This window comes from Delphinapterus leucas, chromosome 14 (genome assembly GCF_059928025.1).
Source record: "Delphinapterus leucas isolate spDelLeu-1000000601 "Yukka" chromosome 14, BTC_Dleu_Yukka2, whole genome shotgun sequence".
NCBI classification, from domain to species: Eukaryota; Metazoa; Chordata; class Mammalia; order Artiodactyla; family Monodontidae; genus Delphinapterus; species Delphinapterus leucas.
In genome coordinates this window covers 7435269-7459807 of record NC_143142.1, presented here as the reverse complement: position 1 = coordinate 7459807, position 24539 = coordinate 7435269, and the positions used below count along the sequence as shown (strand labels likewise).

The following is a 24539-nucleotide window of genomic DNA, read 5'->3' as shown; positions in this document are numbered from 1 at the left end:
GTCTTCCAAAGCAGCTGCACCGTTTTGCATTCCCAGCCGGGAATGAGAATTTCTGTTGCTCCACGTCTTCAACAGCATTTGGTGTTACCAGAGTTTTGGATTCTGGCCATTCTAACAGGTGTGTAGTATGATCTCACTGTTAACTTATAATTCCCTAATGACATCTGATACTGAGCACCTTTTCACATGCTTACTTGCCATCTACATGTCTTATCTGGTGAGGTGTCTGTTAAGGTCTTTTGTCCATTTTTTAATTGCGCTCTTCATTTTCTTGTTCTTAAGTCTTACAAGTTCTTTGTGTATTTTGGCTGACCGTCCTTCATTACATGTGTCTTTTGTAAAAATTTTCTCCCGGTCAGCAGCTTGTCTTCTCATTCTTTTCACGTTGTTTTTCACAGAGTAGAAGTTTTTAATTTTAAGAAAGTTCAGTTTATCAATTCTTTCTTTCACGATCATGTCTTTGGGGTTGTATCTAAAAAGTCGCCTCCATACTCAAGGCCATCTAGGTTTTCCCCTGTTATTTTCTAAGGGTTTTATAGTTATTCACTTAACATTTAAGTCTATGATCGATCTTGACTTAATTTTTATAAAGGGCATAACACCTGTGTCTAGATTCACTTTTGGGATGTGGGTATCCACTTGCTCCAGCAGCATTTGCTGAAAAGGTGATCTCTGCTCCATTGTATTGCCCTTCCTCCTTTGTCAAAGATCAACTGTCTATATTTATGTGGGTCTAGTTCTGAGCGCTTGATTCTGTTCCACTGATCCACTTGTCTACCCTTTTGCTGTACTCAATTATCGCAGCTTTATACTAAGTCTGGAGGTTGGGTAGTGTCAATCCTTCAACTTCGCTCTTCTTTAATACTGAGTTATTTGGGGTCTTTTTGTCTCTCCATACAAACTTTAGAATCAGTTTGTCGATATCCATAAAACAACTTGCTGGGATTTTGATTGGGATTGTGTTAAATCTACAGATCGTGTTGGTAAGAACCAACATCTTGACAATATTGAGTCTATCTGTGAACATGGAATATCTCTCCATTTATTTAGCTCTTTGCTTTTGTTCATTAAAGTTTTGTAGTTTTCCTCAGATGGACCTGGTACATACTTTGTGAGATTTTTACCTACGTATTTCATTTTGGGGGCTGCTTACGTAAATGGTATTATGTTTTCAATTTCAAATTCCACTTGTTCATTGCTTTGACATAGGAAAGTGACTGACTCTTGTACACTGAACCTTGTATCCTGCAGCCTTGCGATAATCACTTACTAGTTCCAGGAGTCTGTCATTCTTTTGGATTTTCTATGGCACGTGATCTGTGAACAAAGAGTTTTACTTTTTCCTCCCCAATATGTATACCTTTTATTTCCTTTTCTTACTGCATTGGCAAGGACTAGCAGTACGATGTTGAAAAGCAGTAGTGAGAGGGGACATCCTTGCTTTGTTTCTTATCTTAGAAAGAAAGCTTTGAGTTTCTCACCATTAAGTACGATGTCAGCAGTAGTTTTTGTAGGTATTATTTATGGGGTTGATGAAGTTCCCCTCTATTCCTAGGTGGCCGACAGATTTTATCACAATGGGTGTTAGCTTTTTCAAATGCTTCTTCTGTATCTACTGATACGATCTCGTGGCTTCTCTTCCTTAGTCTGTTGATGTGATAGATTACATTATTTGATTTTCAAGTGCTGAACCCAGCCTTGCATCTCTGGGATAAATCCTACTTGGTCATGGAATTGTATACTGTGCTCCAGAAATGGAGGAGACAGCGGTGAACAGAAAACTGCTGCTCCTCCCTCAGTCAAGTGGTCTGACTGAGCCTACAAAAGCAGGAGTATGTGTAACGGTTCCGAACGTCAGCACATCCTTCACTTCACACAAGCTAGTATTTTTCTTCACACAAGCTAGCAATTTGTTTTAAATCTATCATTCCTCCTTTTAAACATTGTTGGGTTTAATTTGCTAATATTTTGTTGTTACATACTATTTTGATTCCACTTATATTACCTACTAGAAAAGGCAAAACTATAGCACCATAAAAGAGAGAAATGGTTTTCAGGGATTGGGAAGTGATTGACTATAAAAGGAGCATGAGAGAAATTCTGGGGGTGAAGGAAATCTTGATTTTGGGGTATATTATATGACTATATACATATATGTCAAAACTCATCACACCATATACCTATGAAGGGTGAATTTTATGTAAACTATACCTTTTTTTAATACCTTTTTCTTTTTTATAAATTTATTTATTATTTATGTTTTGGCAGCGTTGGGTCTTTGTTGCTGTACGCAGGCTTTCTCTAGTTGCAGCGAGCGGGGGCTACTCTTTGCTGCAGTGTGCGGGCTTCTCATTGCGGTGGCTTCTCTTGTTGCAGAACACAGGCTCTAGGCGTGCGGGCTTCAGTAGTTGTGGCACACGAGCTTCAGTAGTTGTGGCTCCTGGGCTCTAGAGTGCAGGCTCAGTAGTTGTGGTGCACAGGCTTAGCTGTTTCACGGCATGTGGGATCTTCCCGGACCAGGGCTCGAACCCGTGTCCCCTGCATTGGCTGGTGGATTCTTAACCACTGCACCACCAGGGAGGCCCATAAATTATACCTTAATAAATATAACTTCGGGGGAAAAGGCGAGTTTGAGTAGTGTATACAATATTGCTTTTGTAAAAAACAAACTATATGTATATGCTGTTACACACATGAAGAGCAGTATGGAAAGGTACACCCAACCATTTATAATGTTGCCTCCATGAAACAACAATGGGAGAAGTAATAACTTTGAAATAGTATGTATTTGTATTGTTTCATGTTACAAACATGTATGATTATTTTTAATTTTAAAATAACATTACAGGGCGTCCCTGGTGGCGCAGTGGTTGAGAATCTGCCTGCCAATGCAGGGGACACGGGTTTGAGCCCTGGTCTGGGAGGATCCCACGTGCCGCGGAGTAACTGGGCCCGTGAGCCACAATTACTGAGCCTGTGCGTCTGGAGCCTGTGCTCCGCAACAAGAGAGGCCGTGATGGTGAGAGGCCCGCGCACCGCGATGAAGGGTGGCCCCCGCTTGCCACAACTAGAGAAAGCCCTCGCACAGAAACGAGGAGTGAACTCAGCCATAAATAAATAAATAAATAAAGCAAACTGTCAACAAGTAAAAATAAATAAACACTATAAAATAACATTACAATTTAAAAGGAATAGGGAATTCCCTGGCGGTCCAGTGGTTAGGACTCGGCGCTTTCACTGCCGTGGGCCCCGGGTTCAATCCCTTGTTGGGAACAAAGATCCCGCAAACCATGCAGCATGGCCAAAAAAAAAAAAAAAAAAAATGGGGGGGAGATTTTATTTTTTAGAGGTACAAAGATATTTACAGATAAAATGACAGTATTCTAGGATTTGCTTCAAATTAATCTATGATGGGGTGGAGGGTGAGTGAGAGTAGAATTGAAGCAAGAGTGACTGGTTAAGACTCCTCGCTTCCACAGCAGGGGGTGCGAGTTCAATCCCTGGTCTGGGAACTAAGATCCCACAGGCTGCGCGGCCAAGAAAACAAAAAAAAAGAAAAGAAAGAAACAGGAGTGACCAGGAGTTGACTGCCTTTGGAGCGGGGCACATGGGGACTCACTGTTCTGCTCACCCTGCTTCTGTGCGTGTTTGAAACTTTCTGTAATAAAAGGCTGAATAAAAGCGAGGGTTACTTTACAGGAAAATATTAAGAAGATAACATTACGGTGAAGACAGTATACAAGTGACCATGATCTGGGGAACGCTGGACCAGAAAATCTCAAACAGCTGATCTAGCCACAAAACTGTTTTATAATACAGTAAACATGGTGGGTAATTTGTTTTCAATCTATCACTTGAGAAAAATACTAGCTTGTGTGAAGTGAAGGATGTGCTGAAGTTCGGAACCATTACACAGTCAGACCACTCGACGGAGGGAGGACGGGCAGTTTTTTGTTCACCGCTGTCTCCTCCATTTCTGGAGCACGGGCAGGCACACAGTAGGCACTCAGTAACTACGTGTCGCGTAAACGACTGGGTCAGAGAACCGGTAAGCTGGTGCTCTCCTCGGGTGTGGGTTGGCAGTGACACTGAGGAACCAGGGTTCTCACAGGAGGAACTCTCTGCTCAGCCAGTCTGAGCGAGCTGGCGCTCAGCTGCTGCTTTTCTCGCCGACTTCCCCAGGGAAGTGGTTCATGTGTGGGCGACTTCAGCCTCTTCTCTGAGCAAGTGTTCTGAGGTCCAAAATAGCGGCGCTACCTTGACAGCACAAGACACATCCCCATCCCCTGTGTCTGCGGATTTCTAGTCTCGCCTCCCACACAGACTCCTGCTCTTGGAAGTGGCGAAGGTAAGGGGGAGAGAGGAGAGGAGGATTTGGTCAATTCTGTGGACAAGCCCTTTCAGAGAAGAAACAATGAACATTAGCTGTCTTGCCTCGCACACCCAGTCACACTTCTCCATGTACACAGAGCTCGCACACCCAGTCACACTTCTCCATGTACACAGAGCAAGAAGGACAAAGAGGGGAGAAAGAAGCAAATTTAATTTGACTTGAATTTAACAGGAGAAAGAAAAATCAAAGTAAATAAAAGAAAATGGCTGAGGGCAGAAAAATGTTCTTTACCACAAAGATATATTCCTTTCTAAGAACTCCCACTAGGCTTATACATTTATTTTGTAAAATTTTTAAGTAGAATATATTTTTTAAAAAACATAGATGTTAATATCATTTTCTTAGGTATAAGTTAATTTTAACTTTAAATAATATCAAACATCACCCTGATATAAAAATGAGAAGGCTTGCATACTTCCACGTTCTTTCAACTCTGTCACCTCAAATTTTGTTAGTTATATTCTCTCTGTATATTTTTCTTTTTTCTCCTTTGTCTTTGATTTGTTTCCTTTTTGTCTTGCAAATGCTTTAAGCTTACCTTCACCAACTGATCAAAATTGACATCACCAATAATAGGATAAAGCAACATCACCTGCCTCTGGCCAGGAAATGGTAATCACTTATATAGTCTTCCTGCTAAAGATGGATAACCTAAATGCCATCATGAGGAAACACCTGACAAACCCAAAATGAAGGATTTTATACAACATAACTGGCCTGTTTTCAAAAAAGTCAAGTCATAAAAGACAAAGGCAGAAGAACCATTCCAGATAAAGACAACTAAAGAGACCTGAGTCAATGAATGGAACGCATGATCCTAGACTAGATCCTGAATTGGGGGGAAAAAAACCCCACAAAAACTATCGATATAAAGGATATCACCGACAACTGCCTACACAGGAATAGGGCCCATACATTAGATAATAGTGTTCAACTTCCTGAATTTGACAGCTGCACTGTGGTTAGGTAAAAACAAATCCTTAGCCTACATGAGCATTCTGTGTTTTATTTTTACAACTTTTTGCAAAGCTTGAAATGATTTCCAAATAAAAAGTTAAAATCACAACTCTGTTCCTCATCTGTGATTCCCTAAACTGTTAGCTTAGGTGTCTATTAACCTGGATTTAGTGCTCACCTCCAGTCCCTTTTGCCAGGCTTCTCCTGAGCTAGTAAGTCCTGTATATTGAGTCATGTCCTGCTTGGCCAAATTTTACCAACAAGTAGCAGCTACTTTCCAGAAGGACTCATAGATGCTATAGCTTCTAAGTTCTTTCAAGTTTGGAAACACCTGTCTTCTTACCTGAATAATAATTGCTTGGATATGATGTTCCTGATCATATTTTCTGTCCCTTAGGACTTTGGAAACAGTGCACTATGTTTTTTTTTGTTTTTTGTTTTCTGGCATTGAATGCGGCTGCAGTGGGCTATTTTTTCTCCTTTTTATAAGGAATCTGCTTTTTCTGCCTGGGGACCTGAAAAATTCTCTGTATATTTTCAGAAACGTTCATTAGGTCTGTTTCTGATGTATTTACCAGTTCTGATATGGTGTGGTTTTGGTCTTCAATTTGTTTCCTTAACTCTTTCCTCTCTGTGTTCAGCTAGTGTCATTTTACCATCTTCTCTCTGAACAGTTGTTTTATTTACATCACTTAAGCTTTTATATAACACAAAGCAATATTTTACTCTGGGTAATGTTTTCTCATGACCTGAATCCCTCATCTCTCTTTGGATTCCTAGGTTCTTTTCTTTTCTTCTTTCCTCTTTTGGTACAGTATGGAGTCACTTGTTCATCTTACCCTGGGCTGCTCTACCTAGACCTTCTATTTGCTCACATGTAATGTAAATGAATTTTCCTTTATGCCCCTCCTACTTTATCTGAGACCTCCAAGCTACAACTGAAAAATCGGGCATTGCAGTCTATATATTTCTGTAGCCAGAGGGCCCTGGGGCAAGGGTGGGGAGAGTGCTGTTCGGGTGACTATATGATCTGCTGGAGGTGTCTCTCTGAGCTTTTCCCTTTAGTGTCCTGCATCTCATCTACTGCATCAGAAGAGAGGCAACTCTATTCCTGAAGGAGTGTGTGCTCAGCTTCAGCTCCAGGCAGATATTACAAGTTGGCTCTTTCAACGTCTACTCTCACCTCCTCTGTTTCCTTCCCTTCCTGGAGGAATCCAGCCTCACTCGTGGTTGGAGGTGACACTATTACAGAGATCTGAACTGTCCTCTCCAAGTGAAAAGATAAACCATGTGAAGAGAAGCCCTCTGCCTTTCCCCGCTTGTCCTTCCGCCTGCTTCCTCCCGGAAAGTTCTGCAGTGCCTGGGGGTGTAAGAGCCACTGAGACCGAGAGGATGAAAACTATCCTGCTGAGGGCAGCAGCAGAGCAGAGAGCGGGGGCAGGGTTCCCTGAGGACATTCTTGAGTGGCTGGACCCACGGGGACTACCTACCTGTGACCTTATCATCATTTGAGTAAAAACCCACCCATTCCCACCCACCCGTTTACTTAAGCCACCCTGTCGGCTAGACGGGCTATGGAAAATGACAACTAGCCGTTTTTCCTGCTCTGGTAGAGGGCTGGGTGGCAGAAGCAGCGCTGGCCTCAAAGATTTTTCCCTGACTGCCTACTCACGTCTTCAGTCTAATTTTCTCCAAACTGGGTTGGGCATGGGGTTGGGGAGAATTAGAGGGAAATTTCTGGGGATTCTGCTATTTGTTTTCCTTTCTCTTATCACTGTGAACAGTTTCAAACAGAGTCACAGGACAATTTTGTTTCTTTTCTTGGTTGTCAGTTTCCACGTTTACAGTGTGAACCTGATTGGCTTTGCTGGATTTTCCTGAAGGTGTTTTTAACAGGTGAAGAAGTGTGTTCATTTCACTAGGTGTGGCAGCGGGAGAGAGATTCTGTGACCCAGCTTCACTCGGCCCTACTCGCCCGGAGGCCACCCCACCTCAACTCCAGATTAAAATTTGATGGCCCACGACACTACTTTTCCAAAATAAAACATGACAAGCTAAAAACAGCGTTTCCTTTCTAAACATTCAGGTCTGGGAATGCAGGTTTATTTAAAAGGCAGGCAGTGATTCATGGATCAATTTAGATGATAACCCCAGTTTTTTGTATACTGTATCTGTTATAACCTCTGTTAGGAAGAGGTGTTGATGAAATACAGTTACTGAGTCATCTCATATCTGTCCAGTTTCCATAAGCCAACTATGACCTCATTTTGCAAATAACCAGGGGAAAAACCAGCACTATTCCCATAGTGATAGTTCAGTGTATCTGCAACCCTCACAGAGGAGAATACACGTGAGGTTTGGCAATGATACATCAGACATTTCAAAACTGACTCCCCAAGGTGACTGTTTCTATAGAAGAACTCACATCATTCTGATTATTTTTAGTATTCTCTATGAGAAGAAATAATGCTCTGCACGGTTTCCATTAAGCTTGACACCACGTGACCCTGCCCGAATTCACTGTACAGTCCACCATCCACACACAGAGCAAATGTCCTGCTCATGTGGTGACTGGCTTTTGGCAACCACAGCTCTGCAACGGAGCCATGAAACTGGAAGTAAGTGGACTGGAAGAAAGCAGAAAGAGCAGTCACACAGTCTCCATATCTTACGCTGTAAAACGGGACCTGAGGGCCTGGCTAAAGATGAGATAGTCATTTCATCACCCGTTCACTCATTCACTTGTTAAACCTGCATGTCCTGCTCTAGGAGGCCCACTGTCTCCGAGCTGTGCGGGGAGAGAGCCTGAGTGGACCACACACCCGGCTCCGAGGGTCACGCGCAGAGAGCGGAGGAGACTGCGACCCGGACCGGGGAAGGAAGCAGCCACCTGCGGACGAGAGGTGACGATGCGGCACGGGCCTCCAGCGGTGAGGGACAGTGCACGAGTAGGGGAGGAGGGGGAGAGACGGACAAGCAGACACGCAAACGGCCAGGGACGGGGTGCGGTGGGAGATGCAGGAGACACGTGAGGTGTGGAGGAAGCCAGGGGAGGAGCGTCGGAATGTGGATGGTGGTGCGCACCGTCTACAGAGCGTGCAAGGAGCCACGCGCGTACAGCCGCAGGGAAGCGACCGCTCAAGCCAGAGTCCTTGCCGGCATGCACTGGGGCAGCAGGAAGCCGACTGCAAGGGCCGGGGAAGGAAAGGGGAGTGAGAAATAAGGCAGAAAACAAACATTAAAAGTTTGGAAGTAAAGATAAGCTGAGAAGATAGGGCTGCAAGCGTGAAGGGTGTGGCGAGATGTAGAAATGAGGAGGATCTCCCCACCCGCGGGAAGACCCGAAGGCGCGATGAGATGCAGCAGCTCCAGGCAGGGGTGGAGGCTTCAGGAGGGACGGGGGACAGTCTGAGTGGAGAAAGAGGGTGAGACACTTGAAGCAAACGGATACCTGAAACGTGGTTGATCCCTTCAATAAAATGCGACTCAGCCACGAAAAGATATGAAGTTCTGACACAGGCTGCAACGTGGATGAGCCTCGAAAACATTATCCTCAGTGAAAGAAGCCAGGTGCAAATGGACACGTGCTGTATGATGCCATTTACGTGAAACATCCAGAATGAGCAAATCCACAGGGGCGAAAAAAACAGATTAGTGTTGCCAAGGGCTGGGAGGAGGGAGGGATGGGGAGTGGCTGCTTAAGTGGAGTTTCCTTTCGGGGTGATGAAGATGTTCCGCAACTAGACAGAGGTGATGGTCGTACAACACTGAATGTACTGAGTGCCACTGAATCGTACACTGTGAAATGGGTAAGACAGTACATTTTATGTTACGTGTATTTGAACACACACACACCGCGCGCGCGCGCACACACACACGCACACACACACAGCCCCAAAACCAACCCAAAGCAGCATGAAACCAGTCAGGACATCAGGAAGGAAACAGTGTGAGAGCAAACCATCAACAGCAATTATAATGACAATCTTCAAAACCATCAGTCATAAGAAAGGCTAAATTACGTGAGCTATTAGGTTGAACCATATGAAACTGCAGAACAATAGCTACTTCACAGGTTCAATCTAATACAGACTCCTTTAAAAGACGAGGCACTCTACGTGACATTTTATGAAGATTTCTGTCACAGGCGATGCCAGATTAACTCCAACACTTCTGCTTCTCACAACCCTAACTGACCCTGGTTGTCACTCCCCTCCCCTCTTTTTTTTTTTTTTTCCCCCTCCCCTCTTAAAATGAAAAACCCTACTGGGTAAAGGGGACTTAGAGAGGAAAGGAGAGGGTCTGATGGGGCAGGCAACGAGGAGTGCGCACACCGGGCTCTGCTTCTGGCTTAGCCAGCTCCACCCTGGAGGGCTGCCAGCGAGCAGGTAAGCCCCACAACTGTTCAAACACTTCCTCCCGGGGGACATGGCACCCGCTTGCCAATCAAGGCAGACGAGGGTTTCTAAGAAAGCACAGAAGCTATCATCACTCCCCACGCCTTTGACCAACCCGTCCTGCTCACTGTTAGCCCTCTTGATTTCCGGACTCCTTCATCACCTTTTAAGGTGATAGAGAGAATGCTCTACAAAACCACTGTCACAGGGGAGCAGGGATTCTTTTATTTCAACAAATAATCTGACTTCCAAATGACAAACAGGAAATGAAATAGCCCTCTTCATGAAGATGGCTTCTCAAGGAAATCAAAATCCTTAGCCCATATTCCCAGTGAGAGTCTTAAGATGCAGGATAGGATGTCCCTTGCACTCTACTGGTTAAGACTCTGTGCTTCCACTGCAGGGGGCGTGGGTTCGATCCCTGGTCGGGGGATTAGGATCCCACATGCCATGCGGCGAGGCCAAAAAAAAAAAAAAAGATGCAGAACAGATTCTGGAATCTCGTGGGTTTTCTAAGCAAAATAAATATTTGAGGCAGAAAAAAATTAACGGTAGAACTGAAAGTAGATTTTTATAGTACTGTTTGACCCCACCTACCCCACTCCTAGCTCAGAAGGTCTTTTTCTTTTAATTTTAACAATAATTACGAAGTACATAGAAATAAGTTTTATTCTCTGTAAGGGACAGGAGCAGGCAAACAGGCTTACGAGTTAGTCAGACACGAGTTCTGATCTCAGCTCCTCCGCTGCCTAGCTCTGTGTCCTTGGTGAACTGCTTCAGTTTTCAGCCTCAGCTTCCTTTCGTCCTACAAGATAACCTTACTGTCTCAGGTATGTGGTGATGATTCTGTGAAACAGCGGCAGAGCAATCCGCTCAGTACACGGTCAGCGAATGTGGTGCTGAGCAAAGGGACCGGGATGGAACTCGGGTCCTGGGTCTGTCCCATGTCAATCTAGTCTCTACTGTCTTCACTTTATTATTTTTTAAAATATTTATTTATTTACTTACTTATTTTGGCTGCGCCAAGTCTCAGCTGCGGCACGCGGGATCTAGTTCTCCAACCAGGGATCAAACCCCTGCGTTGTGAGCGTGGAGTCTCACCCACTGGACTACAGTCCTCCACTGTCTTCACTTTAGAAATGAAACATTGACTATGTCTATAGTACTACAATTAAAATTCTTTTTTTTTTTTTTTAAATAGGGTTTCTGCCAAACTCTGTAGTATATTTCTGAACAAAGTTGATCAATAGTTCGGCTCAACTGCAGCAAGTAACAAAGTGGAAATTCGTGATTTTACATAAGTAAGCAGCACCCTAGACTCTTGGAGATTATGGAGTAAGAGTAATAAAAGCCGATGATTTAATCAGTCTTCTTTAGCCTAAGGCTGCTTCTAAGTTATTTTAAGTGGGGGGATTCTCTCCACTCTTTTGAAACGTGTACACGTCAAGGGAAGCAGTATCTGCAGTCTTCCTCGGTGTCCACCGTCACTGTTCACAATCTCTAGTGTCGCAGCCTATCATGGTTTAGTTCACAGCCGCTTGCTTCTCTCTCCAGAGTAAACACAGGGCCCTACAAAGGGCCAAACAACCCCTGCTTTAAAGGGAAGTCACTGCCCTGGTTGTTTCTTGCAGGTGCTGTTTTCTAACATTCTTCAAAGTCACTGAGCTTCAAATGTTTAGTCCCAAGACCTTTTCAAAAAGAAGGTAATTCAGATACCAAGGCAAAAGAGAAAGGGCTGGAGGATGGAGAGGAACCCTGAAAACCTCTGCCCAGGGAACCGTGATGCTTCCCACTTAGTCTTTCCGGTTCTGAGTGACAGAAACAAGAAATGTAATCAACAGTCCGGTTAAGGTCAAAACGTGAGACAGGAGGCTGACCTCTGTGTGTTCTTCCCATTGGTGGATTCCACGCTCTCCGTCAAAGACGTTCAGTGAGATGAGATAAAAGGAGACGAACAGACTCAGCACTTGGCCGAGATCCTTCCCTTGCAAGTCCTTACAGACACCCTGATGTCAGAGGCACCCACAGACGCTCTGGTTTGTGCCAGGAAAAAAAGAACCTCATCTGGTCGAAGGGCTTCTGTTTTCCATGAACCCCGCTTTCTCACACAGTGACCAAAGCAGAGTGCAGAAACCCTATTTACGCCAACCCCCTTTGATCCTTTTCCTGACCCAAATCAGAAAATGACACACGTCTCCCAATGCTATTGGCTGAACGAGGTTGAGCACATTACTACCTTCTTTGGGCTTCCGTTTCCTGTTTTACACGTGGGGGTAAGGACAGTGCCATCTCATGGAACTACTGTGAAGACCGAGAGGACAGCTATCATGTATTCGTGCCTGTCACAGAGTAAAATAAGAGCCACTGAATGTGAGCTACTACCACCAGGAGCATCATTGTTGTCCTGGAGTCTGGAGACATGGGCCATTTCTCCAGTGAAGTAAGGCAGCTGTGGAAAGCTCTAACGAAGACTTTCAAGTATGAAATCAACTCTCTGAAGAGCGCTTTCACTACAAATGGCACCACGTCAATGGACACTCAATCTACTCCATCCAAATGAGAATTAATATTTGCAAAGTATGCTTGGGAAAAAAAAATTCTTTTCCCCTTGACGCGCAAAGCAAGAAATAATGACCACACAGTAAAATTCTCTTAAAAATGTCATTTTTTGGAACTTCTGCTCTGAGGCCAGGCGTGACTAACAGTCTAGCGTTTTGATTCAAGAATAAAAAGCAGAATACAGCATTCTTTAAAATCAGTTTTGCTTCAGTGTTTAATAAACTTGTCAGAAGCCTTTGTAATTTAAATACGGAAACAAGTGGGTTGTGGTTAGCTCATCGTTCATTCCAGGTGTAACACACGTTCCGTACACCAATGCACACAAGTGCACATGCAGACACAGTTCCATTAGGAGATGCTTAAACATTTTTTTTAATTTAAAGAAAAGCAGAGTCCTCTTTAAAAACAGCTGCCAACCCTCACACCAAATCTGTCTTCTTGGAACCTTTTTCTTAAAATCAATTTTGATGAAAGAAAAAAAAACCTTCGAGAAAAAAAAATTTTGAAACCCAAGCAGTAGGGAAGAGATATTGTCCCTATCCATTTAAATACATTTTTGCCATAAGATCATCTGATAAAGATCTTATTTTCTACTTGCCTGCAAGTTCCCAGCGCTTTTTTTGGTTTTGTTTTTAAAGGACCTGTCAACTCACTCCCACCCAAGTCCTACAGCAGCACGCTTGAAAACCAGGAGACACAGAACACAGGTGACTTGAAATGCCACTTGCACCACCCCACCACATGGAGCACGTTCTCTGAGGAGCCTCCGAGCGCCCTGCCCACAGCAGCAGACATCAGCGTGGCCGGGCTGGGAATGCCCACCCAACGCCCACTGACCTTTTGATGACTTGTGACTTCGTCCCTGCTTCTCCCCAGCTCCTCGGCAAGTTTCACGTTCTCTTCTTGCAGGGCTGAAAGCTGCTGGGACTTCTGAGCTGCTGCCTGCTTTAGGGTTTCTCTGCAAGGACAGTGAGTGCAGGGTTACCATAGAAACAAGACAGGCAAGGAAACTGTGGGAGACGACCAGCTTCACAGCACCAAGGAAAATATATCTGGGTCACGTGCCTGATAGGCTCTATAACAACAGAAGGCAGCATTCTCTACGTGCAGGAGGGGCCAAATGGCTTTAACCTCTCAGGAGGAGGACTGCTGCTCGCATGTATTCCATTTTTTTTTCAAACCTGATAAACACTACATCCACTCTCTCATCACACACACTTAACCCCACTTCTAAATACTCCCCATACAAAAAAGCAGGGTCACTCTAAAATAAATGACAGATGAAATGGTCAGTATTCTCCTTACTTCCATTAGAAAATTATACTTAAACCTATCATGTTGATAAAGTGATTTACTTTGCTGCCACGGCACTGTTCTAGCTGTACAAATCTGTAATCTGTTTTTGTTTTTGTTTTTTTCTGGCAGAAATGCATATCTGATGGTTCCATTTGCCAGTTATCTGTCAGAATCAAGTGCTGGCGGGAATCTGGGTATATTTTCAGGATAATTAGAGGTGAAATGCCCAAAGGAAATGCAGTTTTCTAATTACATAACAAGTGTTTTGTTTTGACTGTATTCTTTCCATACTGCTAACTTGAAATTAAAAGAAGCAAATAAAAATACAGCTTGCTAACCATATTATACCATGAATATCAGCATATAAAATGTGAACAGGGTAAATGTATTTATTAAACATCTTCCCATTATTAAGCTTAACTGCAAATATACATCCCAAATTACCCTTTACACGTGGACATTGAAAATAGTTTATTTGATTGTTGGATTTTAGTTTTATACCATAGAAGGTTCTGATGCAATTATGAATTTTAAGTCTGTGCTGGCTACATTCCATTTAGGGAGCTATCATACGTGGCTGAATTCTGAATCAAGTCATCTGGGTATGAATCCATCTGCTGATGCATGAACACATCTATTTTTAACTTCAGTTGTCTAATGGGTGGCAGTGCTTGGCATCTTCAGTTTTCTTGATTTTTAATTCTCCATGTACCTATAACATACCCATGGGGCTGACCTCATGAAGATACAGGGGAAGATGTCTACACAAAAATCCTCTTAGCACATTAAATTTGGCATTTTACAGAGATGTTTATTTAGCAAGTGAAGAAAAACTGAGAAGGAATTTTAGCCTCAGGTAATTAGTCATTCAAAAGCTGGGAGGCCTGATTTTAATTATGGATCAAAACACACGCACACTACAGCTAAAGTTCATCTTCTGGCCAAAATCCATCAGCTCTTGACAAATCAGAAGATTTTACTTACGATGAAATCATCATAAGCCAAACCTTTTATTCCCAAGTGGTCACCGCCTTCATTAGGGGCGATTTGGTTTCAGCATTTGTGTGGCCTGTCAGTGATAAGTTCAAGATCCTGTTCTCTTTTAAAGATTTTCATGCTTTAAAATTTTTTAAATCCTTGGTTTCTGTTAAGAGCCCACAGTAAAGAAAATTAAAACAAGGAGTCAAAGAAATATCAAGATGCCCTAAGATTTATAAAAATGGTATTTGTTCAATGTTTTAAAACCTGCAAAACGATTTCATGTACATTTAATCCTCAAAGCCCAAGGAAGTTAAGGTTATTATTTATATTTTAAAGATGACAAAATTGAAGCTCAGGTAAGTGAAAAGATTTGCCCCAAATCAAGTAAGCTGTAGAACCAAGAGAACTGGAGTTAAAACTGGCAGACAGACCTCAGTTGTGATTTGAATATAGAAACACCTCTTTCCAGTTTTCTTCAGACCAGAGGGGATATGTACATTGCATAGAAGAAGGAGGCTCTAACAGCCCAGCTTCTGGACATACTTTAAGGAATAATTCTAAAAATACCTACAAATATAATTCTCCCAATTTTTAAAGATGCTTTTCTTTCTACATTATAAGATAGATATCCTGCAACAGAAAAGGAGACTGTCACAGTTTTAAAACTGAGAGGCAAACATTGCTAATATTGACTTGCAGACATTCTACTTAGGAATCTATCATAAATCTATTAATTACCATGCTAAATATATTCTAGATTTATTACTGTGCCCGGTGAGTAATTAAAGACAAAAATTAGATGGCTTATATCGTTTTCCCTGAGAGTCAAAAATTACACACCAGAGAGAAACCATTTTATTCTCTCTCTCCAACTAAAAATAGGAGCTGGCTCACCAAAATCAAGTTTTCCTAAAACCAGCTGAGTAAGTGACATAGAGGAAAAGGAACATTTAGCTGCAAATGCCGGGATTCCAGGGCCGAGGGCAAGTTTCTGTAGGAAGTGGTTCCCGTTAGAACTCCTGGGTCTGCATAGGTGTCCTGGCAGGTGAAGAGAAACACCTGAAAAGCTCTAGAGGCCATGAAGATCCCAGGTATGTGCTAAACCTCGAAAAACAAACAGCTGCTCCTTCCCTAGCTCGGAGCACTGGGGAACAGACTAAGGAACAGTAAAATGACTGCTTTTTCCTTTTTAAGAAGCACTGTTCTCATGACACAGTACATTTATAACAGCTGGTCCCTGAAATGTGGCCAAGCCTCAGGCAGGGAACAATGAGTCACTGGGGGTGGGGGGCGCTTTCAACCCACTCCTCACACCTCCCTCCAGCAGCTTCCCACGTACGTCACTGCTGTGTCTCCCACTGCCCCTCCGTCCTGCTAAGAGTCCCGGCCTTGACCGGCCAAGTTACTGGCACAAGGCACAATTCTCGCAGCCCTGCTGGGCCAGGACAATCAGAACCAGCACAGGCACTGTCTGCCCTGTGGTCTGGCTCCCCCTGGCCCGAACTCCTCCCTCAGGGATCAGAGACCCGGGAACTGGGCCCGGGGAGGAAGGTGCCGGCGAGGTGGACGGCAGCGCAGCCCACAGGCTTTTGCTCCGGCTCCCTTGCGGCCGCGGGCACAAGGCTGAGCTTTCCTTATTCAATGGGGTCGTTCAAAGGGCACGCAGAAAGAGTTTCCCTCTTGGCAGAGGTGAGACCACCGCACACTGAGCGGGGGTGGGGGACATGACAGAGAGACTGAGGAGAGTGACACTTAACGCCAGACCAGTGCGACGACCCTTACAGGAGACTCCCAGATAGCTCTGCAGGAAACAGGAATTCCACCCTCGGCTGGGTCCCCTCTGGCCCCGCCCCTCCACTACCCAGCGCAGCCCAGAGAGCTCAGAGGTGGGTGATGGCAGAGGGGGCGTGGTGAGGGTATCTTCTCCCTACACTCAGATCCTCCCTCACCAGCTGCCTTTGTGATGCAGATGACAGGCTCCAGACACTCAGGTGAGCAGAGCTACTCTGTCATGGTAGGGGGGTGTGTGACCTTGAACTGTAGCTGAACCCACCCTCTCTGAACTGATTTGAATTCGTTTTTCCTATCACAGTGACCGTTTCTATTTGTGCTCTTTGCCTTTGGCAGACCAGGAGATTCAAGCCTCTCCTGGTGGCCAATCACCACAACTGCATGCACACATCGGTGCAAAAGGAACTGTTGGGAGCTGTTTAAACACCACCTAGAGAAACATCACTAAAACTAAGACTGACGAAAGGATCCATCACCAACGTCATGAGCTGTCCATCCCCTCAGATGAGCAGCTCGGATGAGATCATTTCTAGGAGGATTTTAAGAGCTCTCAGAAGAACCAGACATAGTTACTGATTTAATCCGAGCTTGATCATCACATAGTACTGAGGACGGTGACTTGGGAACAGCAGTTTGGAACTGGTGCTTTTGTTTGTGTTTGAATCTCATCTATTTGTTTGATCAAAACTGGAAATAATACAAACCCTCGGAGGGCAGGGTCCACAAACAATTCACCTTTGTATCCTTCCTAGCTTAACTGTACCTAGAACAAAGGACATACTCAAATGTTCACCAGATTGTTGGCTTTAAATTTTAGGTTCACATGGCTGATACAGTGTAGTTCTCAGAACAGATAAGCAAAATGAAATCTACTCTGTAACTGTCACTTACAATGCCAGATAAATAACCACCTGCAATGATTATAAGAACCAAACTCGAAAGGTGGTATTGACAAAGGAAACATGGGCAGCCTGTCTGCCTGAAATCTAGGCAGCAGACTGATGGGTAAACCTTGATTGGAAAGAGTCTCCCAAAATTCTGCTCTTTTAATTTCCACGCCAGAAGATTAGATTACTCTTAAAAATCAAGACTACTGATAATCTCAAAAGTGCATGCTTCTTTTTTTTCCCTATAGAAAGAGTTTTGAGGGATTGATTAATAAAGGGTCTGATGTTTCCTAATGTTGAGATTAGCTACCATGTAAGCATACTACTTTAAAAAGCTCTGATTCCCCTTGGATTTTCATAAGGCTTTACCAAGTCACATTTGAATTCCAGCTGTCCTAACTCATCAGCCAGCACACATTTCATTTTGATCCTGTAACTTGGCTATAGTTCTGACTTCACAGTGTAATGTTACAGAGGTGACTTCTAGGGTTTGCAACAGCGTTTGGGGGGCAGGAGGGAGACTATTACTTTTGACTACGTACTTGTCAAGTATTCTAAAAATAATTATCATTGTTTTCCCTTTTGCAATTTTAAATAAGTGCCATAATTTCTCTCAAAGGAGGTAAACTTACATTTCTTTCTTGAATTCTTCCATTTTTTGGTTCTCTACAGTCAGAAGTTCTTTTGATTTGTTCAGCTCTTCCATATTTTTCAAGTTGTTTTCTTTAAGTGTATCCAACTTAAACACCAAGAGAAAAAAACTTGATGAAATTATTTCATTTTCCAATCACATGACTGGACAGACAAATCATTCATGAAAAGGTGCCTTAGAAAGGTGAAATTAGTCATTTGCAAAACAAACAAAAAGATCACCTGGATGAAGAGATTATAAATCATCAAGTCTATTATAAACTGCAACCTCCCCCTTACGTTAGACATGTCCTGTACACCTGGCCAAAATGTCAAACTAAATTGCTACATAAATTAAAGCAAAAGTTTTCTTTGTATACAATTGTATACAATTCTCAAAATTTATCACTGAACTTGCTATTCATGTATAATCCATCTTAAAAAAAAAACAAAAGGAAATTGCAGAGGCATGCCATCAGCAAGGATTAATTCTCTGTAATGAAAATAAACCCCTTTCTTCCCCAAAGACTAGTCATTTAGGATATGATATTTTTCAATGTCAGTACCAAACTTCTATGGTCCTCATTATAAAAATTATTGGGATATTTTTAGATGGGAAAAGATTTAGTTATTCATCTCAACTTCAATCTAAAAAGGAAAAGGCCATGTAGTGAGACTGAAAAGCACTCACTCACATTCAGCCCTATCACCTGCCCATGGGGGACATAGCCAGCCTAGGTCCTGGCCCCTGGTGGGAAAGCCAGACACATTACTAGAATGAGCGGGGATGTCCAACCACAGGCTCTGGCAGGTGGCTGGAGTTCAAGGTGTGCATCCCCCAAGGATGGGGAGCTCGTCACGGGCAATCCATTACACAGGGTATGCTTCTGGCGCCTTGCTGGCTTTCTAGGACTTGTATAGTTATCTCTTACAGCCAAAGGTATTTCTGTCCTGTCACCTGCTACCAGTCAGGAGCCCTAGAAAGTGTCTTGCTAGTTTTAACACGACAATCTCCCTTTTAATGCTCCCTAACATTCCAGATTCATGGAATGTTCAGTGGGTCCAAAAACTGATTCCTCCAGTCTGTATTCTGGCTGTAACAAGGGGTATGGTTTAGAAGCACACAATTCTCCCTGAATCCATCTTCAAAGGTTAGAGACATTCCCTAAAATCTTCTTATTTTAGCTTCTAATTTTGGTTATCATCTATTATTTTTGATGCTTTTATATTTTCAGCTTAAGTCCTCTTCTGTTAGGACTGTCAATTCCTAAACGTACTATTTTTTTTAATTTTTTTAAATTTATTTTTTTATACAGCAGGTTCTTATTAGTCATCAAGTTTATAAACATACCCTTTTCTATGTCAAGTTTTATTTACCCTATAATTATCTCAAAATGTTCATGTCTTTATGGATTTCAATCATTGACCTTCCTTCGTGAGAAGGCCTGATCTTTACAGTAGCTATTCAATGCGGCTATCCGGATTTTCCCTGGCTTTAATTTCTTAACCTCTTACCTGACACTCGCTTTAAAAAGCATTTCAAGTTCTACAGAACTTCACATAACTATTTCGGCGAAGCAATCTGCTTGAGATTTATGTAACAGCTTTCCAAAGAAAGAAAGGGTTGGTATGAGCTGGGGGTGGGGGGACTGGGAATCAAAGGAAGGTGCAAGAATAAGAAATGCTACTTCTGGACAGAATCAAAATTATCTTGAGGCCACAAATCTATCCAAGACCCAGAAGTGACTGATTCAAAATGAGACAAAAGGGAACCAGTACTGAATTAGGCCAAGAAAAAGGCCTATGTCAAACTCAGGGCTGCGGGATGGAATTCAGTGGCTCAAAGTTGGGAGACAGTTGAGGAAAAAAGCATATGTGATTTAAGATAAAAAATACAAAAGCTAGAGAATGTTATCGGTACCTCCTCTCATTAGTTCTATCACTGAACAGTTATCACAGAAAGCCACGCTGTTAGGGTTTTCCCCTCCTTTTTTAAAGGTTGATCCTACTAAATAAGTAATGAAGTAATACACTTTATTTAATATTATCATCCGGGTGTACGTTCGACTCCACTAACATAGATCAAATCTGTGTAAGGCCACACTTCAAAAAATAAACAATCCTGAGTTAGTGATCAAACACTCCGTGAAGTCGATAAGCTGTCCTTTGTACAAAAAGCCATTTAAATCTGATTACTTCGTTCTGCAGTTTTTCATTTGTTTGCTTGGAATCCTGCAAGGAGGCCAGAGTTTCCGTCTTCTCTTTGGTCATCTGTTCCATTATCTGCATGGCATCTTCTGCTGTTTGAGCAGCCTAAATACGAGAAAGCACTGTGAGAAATGAGGGCACCCCTCACCAACGCGGGGAGGTGACTAACACTCAGGCCATGGGCTCAGGGTCTGTGTGGTGAAGGGAATCACACAGAGACGGTGAGCCAGTCGCTGATCCCATGCCGAAGCAGACAGACCAAGACATCAAAGGTTTTTACTCTGAAGCAGAACAAAGTTATAGACCCTTTTTGTGCCATGTTTTCAACAGGCCAACTGTAATATGCAATTTGTGTATTTTCAGACCCCTCTAAACCTACATTTTCTAAGTTCCAAGTTCCACTAACAACAGTGCTCACTATTCTGACTCATGTTGGAGAGAAATGCTTAGCAATAATAAAGAGTAACATCCTTATGTGGCCGAATGTTTCTCTTCATCATATTTATTGTTAAAAATTTAAAATACTATTCTTGCTATCTCAAATTTGGGGCTTTTGAGATCACTTGGAATTTAGGTTGGGAACTTCTCAAAAATAAAAATTATTTGGGCAATTACAGTGTAAGGCTCAAGTGTTTAATGAGAAGCACTGAATGACAAAGTCGATGAGAAGCTGTAGGTAATGAACATAAGCATGGCTGTGAATAAAAAAGATAACATGCATATGGAAACAAAGCCTTAGCTGATAAGATACTGAAGAAAATCACCTAAGTGAATTAAAATCTTTTTAGGCACTTGCTTACAATTTCATGTGGTCTAACAAAGTTTATGGCAATTCTGCCTTTATACCTTCCCTGTTACCAACTGTGGAGGTTTCCCTGGAATCTTCCAATTCGGAAGGAATACACACAATGAAACAATTAAAAGTCACATAGAAGATACTTTGTTTTAACATGTGCCCATTTTACTTGTTCTTAAGCCTTTAAGAACCACGGTTGCCTTTTTCACAAAAAGTTCTCCCTACATAAAAAAAAATCTATCCTTTTTATTCACAGTTTGCAATTTTTTCTAATGGAGAGGGACAACTGCAATTAGACATTTAGTAAAGAGTTGCCCTTTCAGGTGGCGACAAAGAGCTTGAGATATCTAAGCCAGTGATTAAATGGAGTGGGCTTCCTTCTGCAGAAATGAAGACAAATCCCTCAGCCACTGCAGGGTTAGTGCACAGGGTTAGGCCAGGTGCTCAACACTTGAACCTCCCAGTTTACCGTAAAGGACTGCAGAGTCTCGAGCTCTCTAATTCTAAGAGCGAGCTTGCTCTTGTCTTTCCTCAAAATACGGTTTTCATTTTGAGATTCTAGGAGGTTGACTGAGATATGGCTGTTGGTTTTGGCCAACTGGCTGATCTCTTTCTGAAGGATGAAGTAGCTTTTGGCCAGCTTCTCCTTCTCCTTCAGGAGCTCGTCCTTTTTCAGCATCATCTCTCTTTTCTCAGCCAGGAGGTTCTTGTTGTCCTGCATCACCCTGGCCCACTCGGCCAGGGTCACCTCGTGGTTCAGCCGCAGGTCATCCAGCATCTTGGTGAGGTAGCTGTGCAGCTCCTGCAGTTCCAGCTTGGATTTGGATAAGGCAGCAAAATCGCTCTTCAGAGTCTCTATGTTGGTGGCCAGTTGAGCCGTCTCTGCACTCAAGAGTTCCTTCTCCTTAACAATCTCCGCCACTTTCTGCTCTGAGTTGGTCTTGTCTTGGATTAGCAGAGAGTTCTCGGACTGGAGCTCCTTGGTGCGCACTCTCAGAGCCTCCACCTCCTGCTCCAGGAGCGCCACTCTCCCGTGGAGTCTGTTGTTTTCATACAAGGATGACTCTTTGTCCTGGGTCCTGGCTTCTTTCTCCAGGATTAGGGACTGCTGCATCATGTGGATCTTCTCATTTAACTTCTGACACTCTTCTTGCAGGTTCAACCCATCCTTCAGCAAGATATTCTTTTCGGAACAGCAAGCCTTGAGTTCAGCGTTCAAACTCTCCTTTGCTTGCAGTATGTTAGTGTGTTCTTTTTCTAGAGTCTTTTTGGCATTTTGAGCCTCTTTCAGCATCAAAGCGAGATCACACTTGGTGGCTGCGAGTTCTTGGTTTTCCTTTTTTCTCTCTTGAAGCTCTTTCTTCAGAGCATCAAGATTACGGAGCAGTTTCATCTTCTCGTGCACAATGATTCTTCTGTTTGCAGACTCTTGATCGTATTTCTTTTTAAGGTCTTCTATGGCTTTGATGGAATTCTCTCTTTCTGCAAGTAAATCTGTATTTTGCGTTTCCAGTACAGATTTTTCTTTCAAGAGACGATCCTGCTGCTTTTTGAGCTTAGTGATTTTCTGACAAGCCATCTCCTTCTCAGAAGTTAGGTAAGTGATCTTCTCGTTCAGGTTCATCTCGATGCGGGCAGCCTCTTCCGAGCATTTGTTGAGTTTTTCAGTGATGAGCCTATTTTCATTTAGAAGTTCTTCTTTTTGGGCCAAGAGCCTTCTCTCAGATGAGGCCAAGGTTTCTTTTCCATGCAGAAGCTGGATGCACTCGGAGTCTGTGATCTCCCGACTGGTCTTAATTTCTTCCAGCAGCTTGGTGAGACTTGTGTTTGTGGCCTGAAGGTGCAGAGTCTCCAGCTCGGCCTCCCTCAGAGCTTTGCTGGCCTCCTGCAGCTGCGCGCAGAGCCCACTGGCTTCCGTGCTGAGCAGATGTTTGACCTGGAGGGCAGCCTCCAGGCTGGCATTCAGCTTTTCCTGATCTTGAAGCAGCATGTCCTTCTCAAACTGCAGATCTTTGCTGTTTTGGAGGAGATGGTCTCTTTCGACCTTTAAGGCTATGCACATGTTATCAAGACCTGACTGTTTCTCCAAAGCTGACTTTTTCTCAGTTGTGAGATTTTCCATCTCCTGCACCAAGTTTTTCTGATCTTTCACTAGCTCCTCATAGGCGTTCTGAAGCTTCTGAATAATTTCATCTTTATCTTCAGCCAACGCAAGGTTTTCAGTTACAAGCTTCTTGATATGATCCTCCAGGTGATCTTTTTCTTCCAGATTCTTCTTAGACTCAGCCATCAAAATATCTCGGCTGAACTGGAGTTCCTCTGTGAGTGCCTGCAAGCTTGCTTTGGAAGCCTGCAAAGACTCATTTTCCATATTCATCTTCAAGAGTTATTCCTGTGCGTTATTGATTTCTTTAAGTAATTTCTCTCTCTCAACAGCCAAAGCTGCTTTATTGAGCTGTTCCTGCTGATAAAGCTTTTCAGCATCTTGCTTTTCCTCTAAGACTTTCTCCTTTGCTAAATTAAGAGTTTCGTTTACTGACCATAGCTTCTGTTGGTCTTCCTGAAGTAAAGTTATTTTGGCCTCCACCTCTACAAGCTTTGACAAAAGTGAACCTTTTTCTAACTTTAAAGCATTTCCCTCCTGTGCAAGAAGCTGCTTCTCTGATTTCAGACCCCTCAGCTCTTCTGACATTAGTTCAATTTCTTTTTTGGCTGATGTTAATAAGTAAGTTAGCGACTACAGAAACAAAAGACGGAAAGAATGGAAACAAAATGAAATCAAGCAGACAAATGCAAGCCCGAATAACTTAATGTAACCTAAGCCATAAAAGTTAAAAAAATTTACAATAACTGTCATAGAAACTATCTGGATAACAGGGGGAAGAAACTCGATGAACAGAGCCCATAAAAGGATAATGCAAAGCAAGTTTAGCTTTGCAAAGTGCTGATATATCTACTGGTTTATCTTTGAAAAAACTTTTGAAGTATTCCTGATAGACACCTAGAAGATACAAACAGTAGTTTAACTTTGACGTCAGGGCATGAAATTCTTTCCTGCCATTCCAATTATCCAATTGTTTCTATTGTAGAAGGGATTCATAGAATTTTTAAAAACACAATCCAAAGAACTACAAAAAGTGAGTATACTTTAACCAACAGAGAGGAGGAAGGGCAAGGTATTATAAACTGTTGCTTTTCAAACTAAATGCAGAACCTTAATTACTAAAGGACCTGGCCTGAGACTGATTTAGCTTCAATATTACATATAACTTAGTAAAAATACAGACTAATTTGCTAGTCTTTGGTGACCAAAATAAATGGGCTTTAAAAAATTGTATTGGGGGCTTCCCTGGTGGCAGAGTGGTTGAGAGTTCGCCTGCCGATGCAGGGGACACGGGTTCGTGCCCCGGTCTGGGAAGATCCCACATGCCGCGGAGCGGCTAGGCCTGTGAGCCATGGCCACGGAGCCTGTGCGTCAGGAGCCTGTGCTCCGCAACAGGAGAGGCCACAACAGTGAGAGGCCCGCGTACAGCAAAAAAAAAAAAAAAAAAAAAGTGTATTGGTTTATAAAGTAAATTGACCACAATGTCTCTACCAGTGCTGTCCAGAACTTTCCGCAATGATACAAATGGACTTTATCTGCG

The 24539-nt window shown here is 43.0% G+C and overlaps 1 protein-coding gene across 1 annotated transcript in view; it reads right to left on the bottom strand.

The window, feature by feature from the left end:
- CLIP1 (CAP-Gly domain containing linker protein 1) overlaps positions 1-24539 on the bottom strand; it is a 122474-nt gene that overhangs the window by 16327 nt on the left and 81608 nt on the right. Inside the window, 4 exon segments of the mRNA XM_089894444.1 lie at positions 13144-13264; positions 17894-18000; positions 20088-20204; positions 21365-23632. Coding sequence (XP_089750570.1) covers positions 13144-13264; positions 17894-18000; positions 20088-20204; positions 21365-23632 — 2613 coding nt within the window.